We start from the raw sequence: 24,342 nt of genomic DNA, 5'->3' as shown, positions 1-24,342 counted from the left end.
TTCCTGGATTAATGCGATAATGGTGAACGAGGGAAAAGTTGACACTTCCTGTATGGCTAAGGACATTCCGGAATGTAAAATCCGAAAAGCTTCAGCATTGGATTCTTTTGAAAGAGAGCCATTAATGTGGGTTTGGACGGTTACAACCACTAACACGTTTTCATTGACTGTATTAATGACCTAGGACTTGTTTTAGGCTATAAATAGGCTTCCATCTTCAACAAATACCTTCATTCTTCACTTCACTTCTTTTCTTCCATTTTCTTTAAATGTTTTTAGTTTTTTAGGGGTGTCGGTGGTGTCATGGTCATTGTTGACCGTTCATATGAACCCTGCAATAGCATTGCAGCTTGTGTGTGGTTCATATAACGGTCAACAGAGACCCTTCACATCAATGAAAAACACAAAAAGCGCATAACATCTGGTCCGAATTTCGTTTTCCGGATATCACTAACAATCTGGTCCAGATCAGGGGTATTTTTGGAAATTTTGCAGAGCGCGCGAGAAGGCAGCAGGATAGGAAAAGTAATAGTTATAAAATATTGCACTTAGAAAGCAAGGGGGATTCATTCATTCTAGCCTACATATTATATTTTCATCTTAATCATTTTAGAGTATTCTTTGAAATCCTCATAGACAGCTCAACTGAATACCTCATCTATTGTAATTCATGTTTACATACATGAAACAATTCTCAACACACAATAGTTTGTTGATATGTCGATTTTATTGTCATTTTCACGAACAATTTAAGAGCGTCATTCATCAAATGAGAAGAAACACCGACATATGTTATAAATCTCAAAACGAGGAAAGATTGGTTTGTGTATATACCATTATTGAAAGAGATAATCATTGGTATATGATATAATTATATAATTAATAAAAAAGTAAAAGAAATGCCTTCCAACCAAATAAAAAAAGACAGAAAGTAAGTACATAAATGTGGTCCACGTGACGTGTAAAATGAGATGTTCTTAAAATTTGAATTTTGATTTGCCGACACTTTTGAGAAATAAAATATAATTATTATAATTATAACCAATAGAAAATATATTTTTTCTAAAAAAAATAATTCATTAAACTATTCATTTAACATATGGATGTACCGGTACACTCAATTTTATTGAGTGTACCATAGAAATTGCCTTATAATTTTTTGACAAAATAAATTGGTTTATAATATTAGATGTTGTTTTCTGGAAACATATATTCTTTAATTCTTGTTATAATATGCACATCAAATACATTATATTATATTTGTTTATTTTATATCTATCTAATTCTTCCAATAGAAGGAAATCAATCCGTCTTCTTGAAGAAATTATTTAGAGGGACTAAAATGAATAGTTGATATATTTATAGGGACTAAAAACATATTTAAATCTTGTTTTAAAGTAGAAAAATGCTTGAGTCCTATGAGTTTAGCTTACTAATTGATAGGAATATTGTATAATATATGCACGTGGGGAGTCTAATCACTCTACTTATTCACCTTTCAAATTTGAATTTCTAGCTACTTATGGGAAGAAAGAAAACGCTTGAACATAGGGTGTAACAACAATCATAATTCAATTTTCAACCATCGATCCAACTAATTGAAAAATTGATTAATAAAAATATTGAAGTACCCTTGACTCAAACACAGGTTCAATCACGGTCTTTATTTAGAAGGAAAAAAAAAAAAAACACAGAGACACACACACACAAACATGGTTAACAAACACAACGTAGCTAGCAATAGCATGGTGTTTTATTTAGAAATAGTAGTTATGATAAGCTCCATGCATAGATCCATCAAACCAAATCAGATGACTTAAAAGCTAGCAATATTGTCTGAGGTGGTCGTTGTTGTTGTGTCCAAGTTTGATTTGAAAGACCATGCATGGAGGTGGTGTAGTTGACGGGCACCTGTTGTTGTAGCAGCAGAAAAACCAATCCTTACCGTGTGTGGAAGCACTTCTTTCAAATCAATGACTTGAGCAATAGTTGAAAAGGTACCATCTGGGTAAGATACAACAACATTCAATGTCTTAGAGAGATTGTCATAGGAGATATTTACATCGACCAAGGCACCACTAACTCTATTCCATTTCACTGTCTTTAAAGAAATCAATGAGTTGACATCAATTCCAACATGAGTGTATTTGGGATCCCATGAACTAACACCATCAAACTCTACACCAATAAATTGATTGAATGCATTTTTGGAGTCAATAACTCCAAGGTATCCACCATCTGAGTTGTTAGGAAGATAGTTTTGATCTAGTGGTAAAAGATGGAAGATAAGTCCACTACCTGGTGAAAAATCTTTGAAGTCTACAACTTTGAATGTGAAGGTGGTGATGAAACTAGCAACGTTGGCAGTGATATTATCCCAAATGGGCACCGGTGTATAATGAAGGATTCGACCAGCAAGATATGTAGGGTCATTTGGATTGGTTATCGTCACGATTCCATCGGGTAAAATCACGGAACTTCCTTGCAGGGAAACATCGGATTGACTAGTAGTGAAGTTGGAGATGTTGAAGGAAACTGTTTTTTGTGAGTTCACTAGTTCTGTTTCTAGCAAGAGAAAGGAAGTTGTGAAAATGAGCAACACAACAGAAAAAAGGTTTTGATTTGTTGTAAAGAAAGCCATGGTACTTTGGAGATTATACTTTTTATATGTAGTTGATTAGTTGTGAATGAAAATTGTAGGTTTGTCACATGTATTTATACACGCATGCTAGGGCTTGGTTTGGTTTGTGAAATGTAAATTGTAATTATATTATTGAAACAAATACATGTGTGATACACCAAATTAATTGTGCACTACAATAGCATTAGACATTCCTGCGAGGGACATACAATTAGAAGATAAACCAAGTAAATCAACTACACTGGAAACCATATAATGAGTACAAAGTTTAGGTGCATCAAGTCAAGCATCTAACAAATCAATCACTTCATCCATCGATCTTAGACACCGAAGAGATAAGATGCCACAATCTTAAAACTTATTCAGTTACGGCAAATAGTATTAATTGTGGACAAAGTTCAATTTTTAACGGTCTCACAATAGTTCATCTTAAATCTTTGATCAGATACCAATTTATTATAGAAAAATAACCAAAAAAACAATTTGGCCACAAGATTCTTGGACTGGAACAGGTCGACCATGTAAAGAACAAATGTCTAAGCCTTGACATCATTGACACTTGGTGGATTATAGACTGGAACAGGTCCACCTTGTGAAGAACAAACGTCTAAGCCTTGACAACATTGACTGTTGGTTGACTGTGGACTAGTATAGGTCGTCCCTGTGAAGAACAAACGTCTACGTCTTGACATGTTTGACGCTTGGTGGACTATGGACAGGTATAGGTTGACCCTGTGAAGAACAAACGTCTACGCCTTGACGGACTTGACGTTTGGTGGACTGTGGACTGGTATAGAGGACCATACCACATGGACTTTACTATACATTGACTATTCAACATGTCCAACTCAACTCTACCCTTCAGCATGCCCAGCTCAGCCCGACCTTTCAGCATGCTCAGCTCAACTTGACCCTTCAGCATGCCCAGCTTAGCTCGACCCTTCAGCATGCCCACCTCAGCTGGACCCTTCAGTATGTCCAGTTCATCTCAACCCTTCAGCATGCCCAACTCAACTCTACTCTTCAGGTCAACTAGAGCTCCACTTATTCCTCACGCTATTATCCAAGTGAAAGTTGTGGTCCTCGTAAGAAGTGTTTCATGGTATGCCACACATTCTGCACGGACAAGTGAAGTGAACTACAAGTGTTCAGCTCCATGTGTCCTGTACGAGGGAGATGCACAAAGAAGGAGTAGCCAATTCTGCTAATGGGAGTGAGGACTATAAAAGATGAGTTTTACTTTTCCCACCCAATGCCTTTTCTCGCGCGCCCTATTTTTTGTCCAATTTTACCCATGGTCCGGATTTCGTTTTCCGGATTGTATTGTTAGAATTTTGCAGATGTTTCCAGATTTGAAAATCCGGAATAATGTTTTACCAGAACTTTTGTAATTTTAAGCTTTACAATTCATAAAATAAAATGCAAATAAAATAAAAAACAGAAATAAAAAGACACAAACATAAAAATAACTCATTTTATTAATATATGAACAATCTGGTCCGGATTTCGTTTTCCAGATATCACTAACAATCTGGTCCGGATCAGGGGTATTTTTGGAAATTTTGCAGGGCGCGCGAGAAGGCAGCAGGATAGGAAAAGTAATATTTATAAAATATTGCACTTAGAAAGCAAGGGGGATTCATTCATTCTAGCCTACATATTATATTTTCATCTTAATCATTTTAGAGTATTCTTTGAAATCCTCGTAGACAGCTCAACTGAATATCTCATCTATTGTAATTCATGTTTACATACATAAAACAATTCTCAACACACAATAGTTTGTTGATCTGTCGATTTTATTGTCATTTTCATGAACAATTTAAGAGCGTCATTCATCAAATGAGAAGAAACACCGACATATGTTATAAATCTCAAAACGAGGAAAGATTGGTTTGTGTATATACCATTATTGAAAGAGATAATCATTGGTATAGGATATAATTATATAATTAATAAAAAAGTAAAAGAAATGCCTTCCAACCAAATAAAAAAAGACAGAAAGTAATTAAGTACATAAATGTGGTCCACGTGACGTGTAAAGTAAGTACAAAGAAATTGCCTTATAATTTTTTGACAAAATAAATTGGTTTATAATATTAGATGTTGTTTTCTGGAAACATATATTCTTTAATTCTTGTTATAATATGCACATCAAATACATTATATTATATTTGTTTATTTTATATCTATCTAATTCTTCCAATAGAAGGAAATCAATCCGTCTTCTTGAAGAAATTTTTTAGAGGGACTAAAACGAATAGTTGATATATTTATAGGGACTAAAAACATATTTAAATCTTATTTTAAAGTAGAAAAATGCTTGAGTCCTATGAGTTTAGCTTACTAATTGATAGAAATATTGTATAATATATGCATGTGGGAGTCTAATCACTCTACTTATTCACCTTCCAAATTTGAATTTCTAGCTACTTATGGGAAGAAAGAAAACGCTTGAACATAGGGTGTAACAACAATCATAATTCAATTTTCAACCATCGATCCAACTAATTGAAAAATTGATTAATAAAAATATTGAAGTACCCTTAACTCAAACACAGGTTCAATCATGGTCTTTATTTAGATGGAAAAAAAAAACACAGAGACACACACACACAAACATGGTTAACAAACACAACGTAGCTAGCAATAGCATGGTGTTTTATTTAGAAATAGTAGTTATGATAAGCTTCATGCATAGATCACTACACCATTTATCCTTTTTAACAACAATTGAAAAATGTTGCCAGAACTATGAAAAACGTCCCCTAAAGGTATAGGGGACGTTTTCCGGGCGTCTCCTATACGAGCGTCGCCTATAGTCTATGGGGACGTTTTTTCATGTTCTTTGTGCACAGTTTTTGAAAACGTCGCCTAAACCTTAGGAATAGGGGACGATTTTTGGGGGATTATGAGGGGACGTTTTTAAATGTTCCCATAGGTTGCTTCAATTAATAATCGTTGCCTTAAATTTGAATGTTTAAGAAATCATAAAAACGTCCCCATAGCTTACAGGCAACATTTTTAGAGTGTCCTTGTAAAATTTTAGAATTTTCCAATTATTTTAGAAATGTAACTATAGCTTAAAGGCAATATTAAAATTGTCAATTATAATTCAAACAAGATAACAATACAACCACAAAAGATGTAATATAATAAAATAGTTCAAACATTAATTCAAGACATAATAGTAATCAAAATGTCAAACATTACTTGATAAGTTTAATGCTTCGAAGTATAAGCCTGGCAAAATAACAAAACTATAGTTCGGACAAGTTTAGTGGTTTAACTACAATCCAAAATAAAACACCATCCAACTCGATCATTCAAGTTTATCTTGTAATTCATCAGCCAAATCGTCCACTTCAAATTCATCATCTAGGTCATCCTCTTGAAATTCATCATCTATATCATCCTTCTGAAATTCATCACTTAAGTTGTCCTCAAGAAATTCGTCCTCAAGAAATTCATCATCTACGTCTTCCTCTTGAAATTCCTCATCTATATCATCCTGTACATGCATGCAGGCATTAAGAATCAATAACAACGAGACTCAAACAATAAAAGAATTAAAAAAAATTAATATTTCATACTTGCAAATTGGCTTTTTCCCCTTCATTGTAATTAGATTCAAAGTTTTCAGTTTTTTATTTACCCAAAATGATTGATTGATCCAAATCCCACCATTGTGATCGTTTCTCGTATCGGAAATTTTATATGTAAGTTCAACCTCAGGCAAATGTGATGTGTTAAAGAAAGGATCATCCTCAACATCTCTAATTTCACATTCTTGATTGTGGTGATCAAAATGTGATGTGTTACTTGAAAATTAGACAACTTTTCATCGGCAGGTTCGTTGACATATAAAATACAACAAAGATAAAATGTGAAAACGAGAAAGAATATAGCAGACATGTATAAAAATACTTACTTTTTTACAAAGAATTTTGTAGTTCCAAACCAACAACTCACTAATTATGGCAACCAACACAATTTTACAAAAGCTGTAGAAATGAAAGGAAAATCCAGGACCACTCGACAAGCAAAAGAATGACAAATAGAGAAATTCAACAATGAAATACAAGATAAAATGCATTATAGGATCTGTTCATGTCATATTAAATCAAGCTGGTTGGATTAGTATGACAAAATGCATTATCATCTTCATATTATAGCAGGCTGCTCTTGTCAGTTGCAGATCCTATATATAGACTTCTTATAGGATAATATATAACATTCAGGCAGTAGCTGCAACATCAAAATTTAGTGTATGTCCTAAGTTACTTCACAGTTTGCATTTCATTGAACGAGAATTTAAAGTGCTAAATAATGACTGTGAACGTTTTGTAAGCCATCAGGGGCATCAATTTTTAAGAATCATTATTAAATATTTTATGTGTGGCTTATGCAGGATCATATATATGCAATTGAGGGTACCATATATCATACAAAAACACATGATGTCACTATAAGCTTATCTTACGTAGGAGATTTGAACAATAAGCATGTCTAATCACAACATAATAGGCACACTAAAAACACTACATTTTTTTATTGTTTTTCTTTTTATCACAAATAGCCTTTTTGTCTCTCCGGTAACGGCGGTGTTCTACATTACAAATTTTTACAGTCTATACCAACATGAGTGTATTTGGGATCCCATGGACTAACACCATCAAACTCTATACCAACAAATTGATTGAACGCATTTTTGGAGTCAATAACTCCAAGGTATCCACCATCTGAGTTGTTAGGAAGATAGTTTTGATCTAGTGGTAAAAGATGGAAGACAAGTCCACTACCTGGTGAAAAATCTTTGAAGTCTACAACTTTGAATGCCATGGTACTTTGGTGAAAAAAGGTTTTGATTTGTTGTAAAGAAAGCCATGGTACTTTGGAGATTATACTTTTTATATGTAGTTGATTAGTTGTGAATGAAAATTGTAGGTTTGTCACATGTATTTATACACGCATGTCCAGAGACGGATGCTAGTATATGCTAATATATATATATATATATATATATATATATATATATATATATATATATATATATATAGGCTTAATTGCACTTTTCCCCCTATCTTTTGTTAGTTGTGCGATTTTGCACCCCCTCTTTTTTTTTTTAGCGATTTTGCACCCAATATTTTGCCAACTGTGTTTTGTTCAAAATCATCATTAAAAGAGAGGAAAAGGGGCAAAAGATAGGGTGCAAAATTGCTCAAAAAATATAAGTGAGGGTGCAAAATCGCACAATTAGTAAAAAGATAAGGGGCAAAAGTACAATTGAACACAAAGATGGGGTGCAAAATCAGAAAGGGGGCAAAAAGATGGGGTGCAAAATCGCTAAAAAAAAAGAGGGGATGCAAAATCGCACAATTGGCAAAAGATAGGGGGAAAAAGTACAATTAAGCCATATAGGCTTATATATTTAGCTATTCTAAATAAACTATAAAGATAGTTTTGTTAGCGATGAGTTTCTTACAAATGACACTTTTAAATAATTATTGTATTTTTTTTTGTTTTTTGATGTTGTTTTAATTTACATTTATATAAACAAAACTAATATATTAATTTTTCTTGAAAGTTAATTTAATATATTAATTTTAAACAATAATTATTTTCTGTATATTTGACCTCCTCGTGAATTTATTGTTAGCTATGCAGCTGCACATGCCTGACCCCAACTTGATTTTTTACATTTGTGAAAATAGACATCGACCTAGGTCCTAGTATAAGATGAAATATACAATTTTTAATGTCTACCTTTAAACGACCGGGTCCATATTATATATCACTGTATAAACTATTATACTTGTTCTCAAAAAAAATTAAGTGGTCGATTTTTATATAATAATTCATTTTTTACTAACAAATATAAATTTATTTTTTACTAACAAATGGTAAGGGTTCACCCTTAGTTCTAAGAGGTACATATTACAAACACCATTTTCTGTATAATGAAATATAAAATAGAATAAATTTTCAAACAAAAAATAGAATAATTTTTTGCTAGAATTACATATATTACCGAAGAGAGAATATAAGTTTATTGATAGATATTATTTTCAAGATGCACCCAAAAAAAAAAAAAAAAAAAGCTGTTATTTTCAAGAAAACATATTGAACTGCCTCCGGCTCATAATAAAAGAACTTATAATTGGCGTCAGACATGCGTGTAAGTTTGTCAAACTCGAATTTTTACATCAATCCGTTTTACTTTAGTAAAGTCGACTTGTAATTTCGACTGGTAAAATCGTATGAGTCTACCAAAAATTAAAATTATTATATACATATAATATAATGCTAGTAATAGAAATCAAAGTTATAACATGGAGCCTCTCTCCCTCTCCAACAATAAGTCGGCCTTAGTTTTTTCTCTCTAAGTTTTTTCATCTAGTTTCTTCGTTATGGGGTGGTTTTGGGGTCAATTTTTGACCTGAAATCACTCATCTTCATCTTTTTCTAGTCCATTTCAATCTATATAAGTGATTTGCGCATAGATCTAGGTTTTTTCATCGTGACTTCGTCATCCGAGTGTGGTGGTGTGTTGTTCATCGGCTTGTGCGGCGTTGTTTAATTTCATGCCTTGTTGCAGTGTTCATATGATTCATATTGAAAAGATCGATTATTCAATCAAAAATCTGAGCATCAATGTTGCAGATCCGGAGGCATGTGTATTCTGGTCATTTTAATTTTATCATATATTTTTGTAGGCATTATGCAGTTATATGTTATTAACTCGGATGTTGTGAGTTTGTTCACAGATTCATGTTTTACGTTTTTAGCACTGTTGAATGATGTACTCTATCGATTTGAATGAATGAATATCATTTTGTTTTTGTCAAAAAAATGCTGGAAATAGGTTAATATGTCAATAATTCAAAATCTTAACTTAATTATAAAGTCAAAATATACCATAATCACCAAAATAAAGCTTCATGCTCAATCTTGTATCAAAATAAACAAAATCATCTCATAAAATCATAAAAACGTCCAACAAACAATAAAACAATTCTCTATCAAACTTTTTTAGTGACAAATGTTAGTATTTTAATTGTTATGTTAGTTTTCTCCTTAATGGAACTTGAACTCTAGACTTTTAACTTCTTAACTACTTTAATCTCTTAACTCGAACCACTTGGGCTATCGGCCTTCCCAATCACCCATTTACTTTCTTTACTTTGACACAATGCCCTACGTGTAACTTCAAGAATACATGCCAAAATCTACTAATTAACTTTTTTTTTAAAGGATAAATCGACTAATTAACTTGACGTGTTACTTTATGACAAAAATATTAAGATTTCATTGTGCAAGTGATTCACCATGAAAGAAATAATGATTTGAAGTTCTTTCCCCATGCAATATTTTAAAGTGTCATCTAGCGAAATTACCTATAGGAAAATATAAGAACGACACCTAACTCTATAATAAATGGCAAAATATTGATCAAGTTGGAAGCCTAAAATATTTTCACTCTGAGAAGGTAAAACAAAATAACACTCGATTATAAGTTTTATAATAGATTGTTATAGCTTATTTTGGGTCTATTTTAAGTTATACTCCATATGTCTCAAAATAATAGTCGATTAAGGTTTATGCATGAATTTTAAAAAAATGATTAATTGTGTTGATTTTAATAGTAAAATTTATATCATTTATTGAAATATCTTTATTAATTGTAATTAGTGGAGAGGTAAGTTGGATGAATTCAATAAATAAAGGTATGATAGTGAAAATAAAATATGCAATAATAATCTAAAGTTATAATTATTTTGACAAGAGAAAAATGCTAAATAAATAATAATTTTAAGACACATGGAGTACTTATTATATAAACGAAAATCACTCTCCCATATTATCCTTTGTCTTTTTATAGTTGGTATGTGATGTTTGACTACTATGATGAGTATTTTTATTTTTTGATACCCTCAAATCTCAAACCTATATACTACTTAATTATCTCTTTATCTCTTCCTTTATATTATATCATCAATATATAATACCTATCACATTATTGACTTCATCATCTTTCTTTCTCAAATTGTCAAAGAGGTGTATTAGTGTTCAAAGATTGTTTTCCGTTAATCGATTTCTCATTAAAAACAAGAACAATGTTAGCTGAACATCTTCCTTAAAAAAAAAAAAAATTAATTGCAAAATAACTTATCTAAAAAGAGAATAGGAAATTGTTTAATGTACACTTGATTAAGGTGTATATACTTTAAGAGAAAGATAAAGAGAAAAGGAAAATAATATGATAGATGTAAAAATTGATGATATGATAGATATAGAAATAAAAATAAAATAATATATTAAGTTGATGTAGACAAAATGGGATGTTAGTATATTATAGATCATTTCTTAAAAAAAGAAAGAAAGTATATTAGTATATATTATCATTGTTAAAAGATTGGTGGTGTGTGTATATATAATCATTGTTAAAAGATTGGTGGGGTGTGTATATATAATTCATTGTTGAAAGAGGTAATCATTGATATGGGAAATTAAAGGACGCCTTTCCAACCAAAAAAAGGCAGATAGTAAGTACATAAATATGGTCTACGTGATCTATTTTCTATAAATAAGTTTATAATGATAGATGTTGTTTTATGGACCTTGCGTATATTATGCTTCTGTCCTATCAATTGAGCTATGTTTACGAGAACTGTTTTCAGAAAATCTATATATATATATATATATATATTATATAGTATTCGTAATAAATAAATAATAAATTGGTTGTGTCAATATAAGAAAAGACAAGAATGAAAAACGATCTCTCAAAAAAAGACTGAAAAACGAATATGGTTCAAAAGTCTTATCTTATTAAATCCGCAGGAAAGTCAAATCTTATCAAATCCTAAGATATATTTTTTTTCGTCAAGTAAATACATATATTACATTTAATCTTTATATAAAAGAATTTATCCTTCACAAGAATGGATTAGTCCATCTGATAAACATAACTCACTTAGTAACTTCAAAGACAATATCTTTCTTATTCTTGGGAGAGTTTAAAATGTAAATTGTGGTTCAACATTGCTTTTGCAAAGAGTATCTTTGTTTCTAATACAGAATCAAAGGTGGGGTTATATAGTAGTGTGTCGACAACTAATAATATTTTTCAAACCTTCGTCTCCACATGGATTTTCCAGTTTAAACTCGAATTCTACTATTATGATTAGGTTATATGTAACAAAAAGGGGGGTTTGTGAGAGAGAGAGAGGGAGAGGGAGAGGGAGAGACTAGGTCATATCAGATTTCCTTCTCATAACTGTTTAGGTAACTATAAAATATGAATTCAGTTATGAATTATTACTTTATTTTGAAACATTTGAGCGAAATATTTAGACGAAATTCTTGGTCACTAACTCTCTTTAGTGATTACCGCTCCCCAATGTCTTGGGTGAGTCCTAAACCCTTAAAGGTTTAAGAATGTCAAAGTAAGTACACAATTATCATTAGTTTATGTCTAAATCTAATCAATAATTTGAATAATTAAAATAGGTCAAGCCATCAAAGTTAAGGTTAGTACTCGTGTATGGACATCATTAAATGCATAAAAAGCATTAAAAAGAATATTAATCAAATAAAGTTACAAAGTAATCAACTCAAATTCATAAAATAGTTTAAAGTTGCATAATCAAAATATTACAGGGAAGTTCCTCTTTCATGACCTAACCTAGAGAGGATTAGCTGCTCATAGTTTAGAAACAAATACAAATGAATGAGTAAGAAAGCATGAGAAAAGGATCACTAATTGATGATTCATTGGCTTTCGAATGGCCCCGATCGCTCCAGTTCCTATTAAATCGCGTTTCTACTTTCATTTTCTCCTCAAAAGGTGCTTTTTCAGTGACCTAGGAGTCTAGTATATATAGGCGTGTGTTTCCCTAAAATTTAACGAAAGTTTGCCCGCGACACGAGTTTGCTACTTACGATGCACGTTTAACAAAACTGAAACCATTGACATGTCACTCAGTATTCGCGATGTAGGGCTCAAAGCCCTTGACACGAGGTAGACATTAGTGAACATCTTGCTTGATAGTTCTATCTTGCGATGTGGGGCTCATAGCTTGCAATGCAAGATAGGCAGTAGCTGACTCTTATGTTTCTTCACTTCTTGATCCATTTCTTCTCACTAGAATGTCCGTAATAATTATTCCCCAAGCATCATTAGTGATAAACATGTAAAAAGTATAGCACAATCACCAAGTTATCTGGTTCGGGTGGATTTCCATGCCAATAACAAAGTATTCTGGCAACTACATAATCAACATTCATAGATAAACTAATATTGGCAAGAGCATCTCCACAAGCATTTCCTTCCCTAAAGATGTGTGAAACAAGAAAGTTCATCACTAGTACAGAAAACACTTTTTAAATGGGGGTGAAAATGACTTTGTAAATCCATTCATGATCCGACTTATAGGTGGCCGATTTAAAAACTTGTCTTTGATTTTAAGTCTCCACACTTTACCCGATTTAAAATTTGCTAATTTAAATCGGTTCACCCCATTTAAAATCCTTTAATTTAAATCGGTAGAACCCATTTAAAAAAGGTTAACAAGAGTCAAAAAACTGATAATTTAAATCGGTTCACCCCATTTAAAATCTCTCTATTTTTTATTTTTTTTAAACACGATTATGGTACTTAATTTAATATAATTATAAAAAATCTCATAAGCATAGCCACTAATATTAAATATCATATGATTTCATATCAAACCTGTCATTGTTACAATATCAAACAAATCCAAAGTTACAATATCATAAAACTAAACAAAAGCTAAACATTGTTTCAAAGCATAGTTATTGACATAATTAAATTACATCAAAGTCTTTTCAAAATCAAATTTGCACAACGTTCTTGAACATTTGTCATTTCATCATCGGTAAACAGATTTTTGTCTCCAAAAATCTGAAGAAAAAAAATTAGGATAACAGAATATCAAATTAACTTTAAAAAAACATAAGAAACACAAATGATTGTAATATTTAGTTACACACCATATCCCATGAGTCGGTAATACCAGCTAATACAATGTTCAACATATGTATCATTATAAAGTAGTCACACTCATAATTTCATGCTAAATTCCAAAATGATGTATGTACCTAACTACATATGTAATTTCATGATCATCAGATCATACAGGGATTGATGAAGCAGAATGCACCATAACAAAACACATGCACCTAACAAAATTGGGGAAAAACATAATACCAATAACTTTAACAGTTATACATCTTAGCATTTATCTAAAGAGTTGCATTTTACTTACAATTTTATCTGCCATACAACATGTTTCTTCTTACATGCACTCTCCTGATGACTTTTGCCGTGCTCTTATCCACTTCTCATGGCGTGTTGGTGGGGATGGAGGTGCAACTACCGAGTCTTCAATTGATTCTTGTCTTTGTTTTATTTTCTCTTGCATCATCTTTTTTTCAAGAAACTCATCCTCCACGAGACAAGTTGTGGGGGTATCTATTACGAGCCTGAATCAATTTCCCCCTATGTATTTTCTCCTGTTATAAATAACACACAACAATTAACGGAAATACTATAAATAAATTTAATTGATAAACTAATTATTCTTAAATTCCAACAAACCAGAAAGGAAGGATCCTCCCACGTCTTAATAAACTCCTGCCATGTTTCCTCATCAATAAATTTATATGTTTCAAGAGGAGATTTGTCACTCCATTCCCCATCATTTAAATATCTCCTTTTCAAGTTTGTTTTAAATGCCCTCCAACGTTCACACGCATAGGATATCCATTTGTCTTTCAATTTTGAAATATCATGAGTATTTGGAATATCCCATTGTTCCTGTGTTATATAGCAGATAAAAGAGTTAGTGCATGGAAATAATATAATTAAGTGTTACAACTGACAATCATAAATAGTATTACCATGATATCTTCCTAAATCTGGTCTTTAACAGTCTCGCTTACAAGATCCCAATGATCCACAAAAATACTGACTTTGCGCTGAGTGTTGATCTCACTTTGTGGAGGAGCAGATGAGTCACCAATGACTCTATTCACCCTCTTTTTGGTAGGCTGCATATTCTTCTCTTTGTGTTGAGGAGCTGATGAATCACCAATTTGTCTATTGACCCTCTTTTTGGCAAGTTGAGCAATCTTATCGCTTTGTGGAGGAGCTGATGGATCACCCATGAGTCTGTAATATAAAAATATAATAATGGTCAGTACTAATTTGAAATAATGAATAAAACATGTTAAGAATCAAAGTAAAAATTATTGATCATCACGAGTGGCATACACGTCGTCCTCTATAGTTTCCTCTCCAAAAGTAGTTATCCCTTGAGAGAAAGAAGGAGTCTCGAAAATATCTAGGGAATCTTGACTCTCATGCATGTTTTTACCTTGGAGAACCACTGACCACTTTTTGATAGAGGGATCACGAACATACAACACTTGTTTTGATTGGGATGCCGGAATGAAGGGCTCATTTGTATAAGCTGCCTTTTCAAGGTCAACCAATTTAGAACCAAATTCATCAGATAAGTTAAAGAGCAGATAGTGAAGGTATTCAATATGTTCTAGGAAAGGAGAGGAGACAGAAAGTTAAGAACATATAACAGTGTTTTTCAGTTGTTGCGTACGTTATGGGTTGAACTTAAGCAACGACTTGTGACGGTGTTTTGGAGTATGTGGAAACACGGGAATTTTAGGATTTGGGAGAACAGGACTGAGTCATGTGCAATTTTAGTAGACAGAGCACGTGTTCTGCTAGAAGATTGGCTTTCTGCCAACATAACAGGAATGCACCAGCAAGCTTTTTCTCATGATGAACAGCCCATGTTGAGTATAATTCAACATTCAGCTGCTCATGCTCATGTGCGCACGCAACTGCTCCTGTTCCGATGAAGTGGCAGAGGCCTTCTCGTGGCTGACTCAAATGTAATATTGATGCAAGTTTTTCCATCTCCCAAAACAGAACTGGAATCGGTTTCTGCATTAGAGACGATGAAGGAAATTTCGTGCTAGCTAAAACCATGAATTTTGCAGCTGTTCATGCGGTTGACGTTGGAGAAGCGCCTTCATGCATTAGAGTGGTTAAGTGACATGCAATTGGATAATATTGACTTTGAAGTGGATTCAAGAGTTGGCTTTTTACGCGCATAAAGATGATGTTTCTAAATTCGGTAATGTAATTACAGCATGTCGCGGCACTTTCTCCACAAAGTTCACATTTATATCAAGTTCCGCCTGTATTGACAATCTTATTTTTAATGAGAAGCTATAAGCATCTTTCCTTCAAAAAAAGAACTTAAAATTTACTTCTGCTATTCGGTTCGGTTTGGTTTTGAAGAGGTGATCCGAAATTCAATCTGACCATAGCGGTTTTTTCAAAACAACATCCAAACACATCCAAAAATATTCGATTTTTTTACAGTTTTCGGTTTTTCGGATCGGTTTGCGGTTTTATTTTGGAACGGTTTGGATTTAAACACACCTACCTGCAACCTATCAGATGACATAGAACTAAAGAAGTCTTTAATGACTACAGAAAAATGCTAAACTAGATGTGAGTTAGAATCTTAACTCAATTTTCAAATATCAAATACGGTTCAATCATGGTCTTTATTTAAGAAAAAAAACAAACACAAACACAAACACAGACACTCACACATACAGACATGGAATTCACTCGCCCAAGCTAGCTAGCTAGCAATAGTATGGTTTTTATTGAATTAGAAATACTAGTTATGATAAGTTCTATGCATATGAATGCACAAATCGATCAAACCAAATCAAATGACTTAAAAGCTTGCAATATTGTCTGAGATAGTTGTTTTTGTTGTGGCCAAGTTTGACTTGAAAGACCATGAATGGATGTATTGTAGTTGACGGACTTGTGTTAAGTTGGTACCGACTGATGATGAGGTACCAGAAAAACCAATCCTCACTGTGTCCGGAAGCACTGCTTTCAAATCAATGACTTGAGCAATAGTTGAAAAGGTACCATCTGGGTAAGATACAATCACATTCAATGTCTTAGAGAGACTGTCATAGGAGATATTTACATCGACCAAGGCGCCACTCACTCTATTCCATTTCACTGTCCTTAAAGAAATCAAAGAGCCGACATTGATTCCAATATGTTTATACTCTGGATCAAACTAACCGGAAAAGGCATCAAACTCTACACCAACAAATTGATTGTAAGCATTGTTATCGTCAACAACTCCAAGGTTTGCACCATATGATGTCGGAGGAATATTGGCTTTATCTGTTGGTGTCAGAAAGAAGATAAATCCACTGCCTGGATAAAAGTTTTTGAAGTTCGACACTTGGAATGTAAAGGAAGTGACAAAGCTCGCCACGTTGCCGGTGGTTTTATCCCAGATGGGCACTGGTGTTGAATATAGGGCTCGACCAGAACCATATTTATCATAGGCTGGATTGGATATTAGCAAGATTCCACTGTGTAAGAAAACCCGGCACTTCCTTGCAGGGAAATAATGGATTGACTATTATAGAAGTTGGAGATGTTGAAGGAAACTGTTTTTTGTGAATTCACTAGTTCTGTTGCTAGCAAGAGAAATGAAGTTATGAAGATGGCTAACACAACAGAAAATAGGTTTTGATTTGTTGGAAAGAAAGCCATTGTATTGAAGTTATACTTTTGATATTAGTTGTGACTTGTGAGTGACAATTGTGGGTTGGTGGAACATGTATTTATAAAGCAACAATTGTGTGGGAGAAAATTTGAAAATATTTAAAAAATCATTTTATAAGAAAAAACATCATTTCATTTTTTATAAAAATCATACTAATTTTTTTTTTTTACATTTTACTGTAAAAAATAATAAAAATTATCTATTATGAGTAATAAGTATTCAGAAAAATCAAATTTTATTACGTTGACGTTTTTGGTAAATAAGATTTAGTTATTATAATTATAGGTGATAGAAATAATTTTTTCCTACAAAAAATAATTCATTTAACTATTAATTTAAGGATTTTGTGTACCAATACACTCAAATGGTTGGGTGTACCATAGAATTTGCCTATATATATATACACACACCAACACACTAGTGTAGTTACCCGGCGTTGTCTGGGTTAAACATATAATGACGACTGACCATAATTTTGTATGCATGTTATCCGCAAATAAAATTCACTACTTACCGGTACGCAACGAATATATTAATGGACACACACAAATAGAATAAAATAAAAAATATTTAAATACCTGTGAATTAATAGATGCACAGATAAATCAAATTAATTGGATTTAGTAAAATGACAAATAAAATTAACTGAATTTAGTAAAATTATTAACACATATAGAATAAAATAAACATATTTTAAGTATTCGAACTCGTAAAAATCTCTACTCATTATTAAATTAGTAAAATTATACATTTATCTCATATTACGTAGATAAAAATCTTCTCATCATGAAATAAAATATATAATTGGATTTCTTAATTAATGATTTTTGTTTCATTAGTAATTTGTTGTCAAAGTAAAAGTATGTGATATAATATTTTTGTCTTATCAAAATAGAATGAATAACTTTAAGAGATGTCATCTCAAAGGTAAGAGCTTGACTTTGTAACTTCAAGAAACATTGTCTAAGTCTCACATGAAACAATTATAAAATGATCATTAACGTAACAATTATTAATAATAAAATTTAAGGAATAAATTCTACATAATTTTATTTATTTTAAAATAATGCATTTTTTATATAAAAAGTCATTTTACTCATTGATATTGACAAATATTTGTAAATACCTTAATAACCAATAATATTTGTCTCGCAGATATTCTTACGAATGTGAGAATGACATAAATATTAATTTTATCAAATAAAGAACTATTCCAAAAATTGTTACAAGATACATGTTTAAATATTATTTCTAAAAAAAATCATACGCGCAAGATATGAGCAATACTCTATTCAAACTTTTTAATGAGTTTTATGACATTTATTAAAAAAATATTAATATTTTTGTGACATTGAACCGATGGAAATATTTTATACATGTTTTATTAAAAAAATCATAAGCGCAAGACTTCTTGCATTTTGAGCCAAGTTGCCGGCAAAGGAGATAAAAAAATAACTGAACCGTACAAAAAAAAGAAAAAAAGAGCCCCACTACAAAGCGTACATAAACGTTTTCAACAAAGTGTTCCGTTCCATAGTTAGTTTCAACTTCGAAGCCGAAGAACGTTTAGATGAGATGATAGGAGTCTCTTTTAACTTAACCAACGTTCTGGGTTCGAATTTAGACTTTGGGCATGTAAGAACATTAAAACTTTTAGGAAGAGTTTCACTACTAAAAAAACAAAAATTAGTGAGGGAAATTTAGTGAGGGAAAACGTAAAATCCCTCTCTAATTCCGTCACTAAATTTTGCGACCAAAGAATTTGTGAGGAATTTCATTTTCTCCGTCACTAATTTCCCTCGCAAATTTGCCGCCCATTTTGGTCCGAACAAGGCTCGAGGGATTAGACCAACAAAAACTTTCAAGTGGACATAAGTATGAGAGTGCAAACGATATTGTGAAGATTCAAAAATAAAAAAAAGGTTAAATAAATTTTTGATCCATATAAATATATCGAATTTTGTTTTTAGTACTCATAAAAAAAAAGTTACAAGTTTTGTTCCCTATAAAAAGTTCAGCGTACAATTTTAGTCTCTATTAAAAGGGAAAAGAAAAATATTAGCCAATGCTCAAACAAGAGAAATGACTAAGCAATCAGCTATGGTAACCAAAAGATAAATTAACATTTTTTTGCCTTCGATCATTAATAAGAGAGTAACTTAATGTTCTCCAAAAGCTGATGAATTCAGTCTTCCTTCTCGCTAAAAATGAAGATATATAATTATTTAAAAAAATACATATAACTTAAATATTATTTTTTCTTCCTTTCTCAAAACTGATTGAACTGATTGAAAGATTTATATTTCGTATTAAAAAATCATATGTGCAAGATATGACTTCTTGCATTTTGTGTGAAGCTGCCAAGATGAGGCAATGGAGATACTCCCCCCCGGAATGAAATATAATCAAAAGTGATGGTTGAAAGGTCAATGTATGTGGCTAAAATTTAGTCCACATAGATCAACTTTTTAACTATCATTTTTGTTTATATTGCATTTCAGAAGGAGTACAATTTTTCACAACAGTTAGAAAAAGGTCACCAACTTAAAGATCTAGCAGAAGAAAAAAAAAAAAACAGACCACAACACCAACTAAACAACAAAGTAAAAAAAACAGATTAACAAGACACCCCCACTGCAAGGACGAAGTAATTAGAGAAATGTTATTTGAACAACAATTTTTTGGGAGAACTTGTGCGATAAATGAAATATACAAAGAAATTTAGGTATTGACATAAAAATCAAAGCAATAGATAGAGAAAGTAAAAACACACTGTGACTAAGAGAGATAAAGTTATTTCAAATGTAGCCACAAAATAATGATACTCGCAAGACACTAGTAATACTTTACTAACGTTTTTAATGAATTTTGTGACATTGAACTGATTGAAAGATTTTACATTTTATATTAAAAAAAAATCATACGAGTGAAGACATGAGTTCTTGCATTTTGTGCCAAGCTGCCAAGATGAAGAAAATGAGATACTCCTTCCAAAATGAAATATAAGCAAAAATGATGGTTGAAAGGTCAATGTAAGTGGTTAAAAATTTAGTACTCGTTAAACTTTTGAACTATTATTTTTTGTTATATATCATTCCGGATGGAGTACAAATTTGCACAACAATTACAAAAAAGGTCACCAACTGAACAAAGCAAGAAAAACAAACCACAACACCAACTAAACAACAAAGCAAGAAAAAACACAAGAACTAAAGACGCCCCATTGCAAGGATGGAGTAAATTTCGACAAAAAAAAAAAAGAACTGAGTAAATTGAGAAATGTTATTTATACAACTATGTTTTTGGATAACTTGTGGGATAATCAAAATATACAATGAAATGGAGGTATTGGTAGCTTCATCTTGTGGGATAACCAAAACATACAAAGAAATGTAGGATAACCATAATATGATTTCTGGGATAGGCAAAATATACAAATAAATGTAGCTATTTTCATGAAATGCAAAATAATAGAGAGAAATTAAGAACACACTATAAAAATAAGAGAGAAAGTTGTTCAAAAAATTGTCGATAAAATAAGTGTTCAAATATTATTTCTCGAGAAAATAATCGTTCTATTCAAAAGTTTCTGATGATTTTTGTGACATTGAACTGATTGAAAGATTTTAGATTTTTTATTAAAAAAATATCAATCGCACAATACACAAGTTCTTGCATTTTGTGTCAAGTTGCCAAGATGAGGCAAAGGATATAAAATTGAACCACAAACAAAACAAGACATATGCATGCCATAAAACAAAATAATAAAATACAAAAACTGAACTGTACACAGGGGTTGAGATTCGAATTTAGATACCTTTCTTATTCACCTTAAAAGGTAAATTCTGGTCACTAAGTTACTTGATAAAAAATAAAAATAAAAATGTATGAGCAGGCGATATTGTGAAGATTAAAATAAAACGGTGAACAAAATAAAGTGACTAAAATTATGACAAAAATTCGGCTTAAGTATGGATAGGAGCGGATCAAAAGATAATAGTTTGGTGTGCTGAATTATAAAAGAAACTATGAACTAAATTATATTAAAAATAAAAAAATAACATTGTTCGTCTTCAGAAAGTACAAGAAAATTAAGTGATATTATGTCATAGGAAAACTCCAAAATTTTCCAAATATTTACTATTTATATGGGCCTAATAGTCATTATGCAAATAAACAGCCAATTTGTTTCACATAAATATAGAAAAAACAGTTTATTATCCTCAATTGTAGTCTCTTAAAACAGTTGATGAGAAAACGGTATATCATCTCTTATAATGATTATAAGAGATATCAAAATAATAATATTTATATACTACTAGTATACAAAAAATCAAGGTTCAATAAAATTTCAAAATTAATCTCGGTCAAACTCATAATCTTCTTAATTGTATAGGCCAAATAATTATTTTGCAAATAAAAAATCAATTTGTTAGGGCATAAACTATTAAAAGACCCGTTTCATTTGCATATGTTGCGTAACATTGTGGTAATTATGTAAAAATATTATATTGATAATATTGTAAAATGTTTAAAGATACTACATAAAAATCATCAACATTAATGTAATGTTTGTATTAAATAGTTTTTTTTCTTTTATATGCACAAATCCGTTAATATTTGCATCACGCCCGTTGCAGACATTATTTGCTTATATATGTGAAAACAATTTTTTAAAGGGCGGAAGAAAATTTTTATGTACTGATATGAGAAAGTCAATATGATAAAGTTTTGAAAACTAATAACTTTTCAAAATATGAACATTAATGTAATATTTCTATTTAAAAAAATTAAGAGGAGAATCAGAGATGAGAATAAATCATTTTGCTATATTTATATTATAAGAGGAGATCATAAATCATTTATGTCAGAATACATTGTTTTTCTATGCAAATTCGTTTTTTTATTTGCAAAATGATCATTTACCCCATTAAACTAAGAAGATTACGAGCTTAACCAAGTTTAATTATGCAATTTTGTTGCAGATTGATTTTCCTATAGTAGTACTAGTAGATATAGGAAAAAAGTTTATTCTCCCACTACAAGGGTGAAATTCCGTAGTACTAGTAGATATAGGAAAATAATTTAAATTTGACATATAATGACAGCAAATCTCCATAGATAAGGGTGAAAACCCTGGGTGTAGCTTGGAAAACCTATTCCAACAGGCGTATTTCTCCGTCCTTTTAATTTTGCTATACCAACAACAATATTTGGCTATACCAATGGCAAGTCCTCGTCACAAAAGCATATAGCGATGGTATTCATGAAAGTGTGGAGATGATAACTCTCTTACGTGAAACACCAACGAGTTGCCTATTTTCTTAGGGGACCCTCAAATTTGAAAAAAGTAAAGTTTATCTATGGACAAAATTTGTCATTAAATGACTATTTTCCGTAGTTAAAAGACTAAAATACAAAATTCTGTTGTCAATTATACATAGTCCGAAGGTAAATGTCTAATGTACCTATAGGTAAAAGACATGCATGTATATTTCTCTATGCAAATTGGGTTTTTGATTTGCAACATGATCATTTGTCCTATAAAATTAAGAAGATTACGAGCTTAACCGAGGTTAATTATGAAACTTTGTTGGAGATTGATTTTCCTATAGTAGTACTAGTAGATATAGGAAAATATAGTTTATTCTCCCACTACAAGAAATTTGACATATAATGATAGCGAAATTCTGTAGGTGGATGAAAAATCGTAGGTGTAGCCCGAAAAACCTATTCCAACAGGCGTATTCTTCCGTCCTTTCTACTTTGGTATACCAACATCAATATTTGGCTATACCAATGGCAAGTCGCCGTCACAGTAGGATATAGCGATGGTAATTCAAGAAAGTGTTGAGATGATAACTTTCTTACTTGAAACGCTAAGGAATCACATGTTTGCTTAGGGGACCTCAAAGTTAGGGGGACTCAAATTTGAAAAAAAAAAATGTTTATCTATGGATAAAATCCATCACTAAATGGCTATTGTCCGTAGGTAAAATACTGAAATTCAAAATGTTATTGTCATTTTAATTAGTATGTAAATAAATGTCTAATGTTTCTATAGGTAAAAGTCATGCCTGAATTGTGACCCATATACTTAAATTTGGCCTCCCATTTGATTGGACTGACCCTAATTAGACCCTCTGGTTGCAGTGGTGTATTAAGTACTCGAGGTAAAATTTCTTATTTTGCATGTGTTTTGGAAATTTATACTACTACTAAAACTTCTCGATCCGCAAGAATTCTTGTTGTGGTCGTCGTTACAAAGGACCAGTTTCCTGCGGATCTTCCCACCGCATGAACCTCTGCAGGTAATGCTTACATTTGCTGAGGTTTTTCCTGCGGATTTCTGTATGTCCTAACCTGCGGATTTTTCTGCGGTTTTGTCTAAAGAAAATCATGAAATTTTAAAAATTGTAAAATTTTGAATTTTTTTTTTTTCCCTTTAGATATTGAATATTGGCCCCAAACTTCAGTCCCTTTTGCAAATGTGACACCCTATTCATTTTGTCCAAATCTACTCCCGTTGGGTGCCAAAATCAACAGTTTGAGTAAGTTGGGGACTAAATTACAATTTAGCCAAATACTAAAATACACATGTGGCATCTGAGTTATGGAATTCGGTGTACATGTATGTCTTATAAATTGTGGTTGGGCCTAAAACAAGCCCACACAACCGGTTTGTGAGGTGAAGATTACCTCCACTTATAAACACATGTGCTCTTTAACACACCCCCTCACGATCAACACTGGTGCTTGGTTCATGGTCATAAATGGTGGGTGACCCGATAACTGATTTTTTTTCTTCAAATGGTGTGAATATAATTATTTGACACCGCAACGACAATAATTTGCATTGCATAAACCGCAATGATCACAACCACGTCACAAGTACGAGGTGTACTACCATTTAGCCCAAAACATACTAAGACATACAAAAATGCAAAAAGCAAAATAATAACATTAAAAAAGAATTAAAACAAAATGAAATTTTATTGATGAAAAACAGAAAAGTACAAGTGATACCGGATCCAAACC

The 24,342-nt window shown here is 31.8% G+C and overlaps 1 protein-coding gene, 1 long non-coding RNA gene and 1 pseudogene across 2 annotated transcripts; all 3 read right to left on the bottom strand.

The window, feature by feature from the left end:
- Nucleotides 1-1,567: 1,567 nt before the first annotated feature.
- LOC25484875 (putative bark agglutinin LECRPA3) lies at nt 1,568-2,698 on the bottom strand. The gene has a single exon (XM_013613886.3). It carries the CDS (start codon nt 2,639-2,641, stop codon nt 1,817-1,819), a length of 825 nt encoding a protein of 274 aa, XP_013469340.2. The 5' UTR covers nt 2,642-2,698; the 3' UTR covers nt 1,568-1,816.
- A 3,071-nt stretch (nt 2,699-5,769) lies between these two features.
- Nucleotides 5,770-7,573, bottom strand: LOC11424689 (uncharacterized). Its single transcript, XR_003010079.2, has 2 exons — nt 6,235-7,573; nt 5,770-6,152 (listed from the first exon to the last, which is right to left on the bottom strand). It is a non-coding gene; the product is annotated as an uncharacterized lncRNA (long non-coding RNA).
- An 8,753-nt stretch (nt 7,574-16,326) lies between these two features.
- Nucleotides 16,327-17,316, bottom strand: LOC25484873 (putative bark agglutinin LECRPA3; annotated as a pseudogene).
- Nucleotides 17,317-24,342: the final 7,026 nt, after the last annotated feature.

The sequence above is a fragment of the Medicago truncatula genome, chromosome 1, assembly GCF_003473485.1.
Source record: "Medicago truncatula cultivar Jemalong A17 chromosome 1, MtrunA17r5.0-ANR, whole genome shotgun sequence".
NCBI lineage: Eukaryota > Viridiplantae > Streptophyta > Magnoliopsida > Fabales > Fabaceae > Medicago > Medicago truncatula.
Note: the sequence above shows the minus strand (reverse complement) of the source record. Positions and strands in the feature narration are given on the sequence as shown.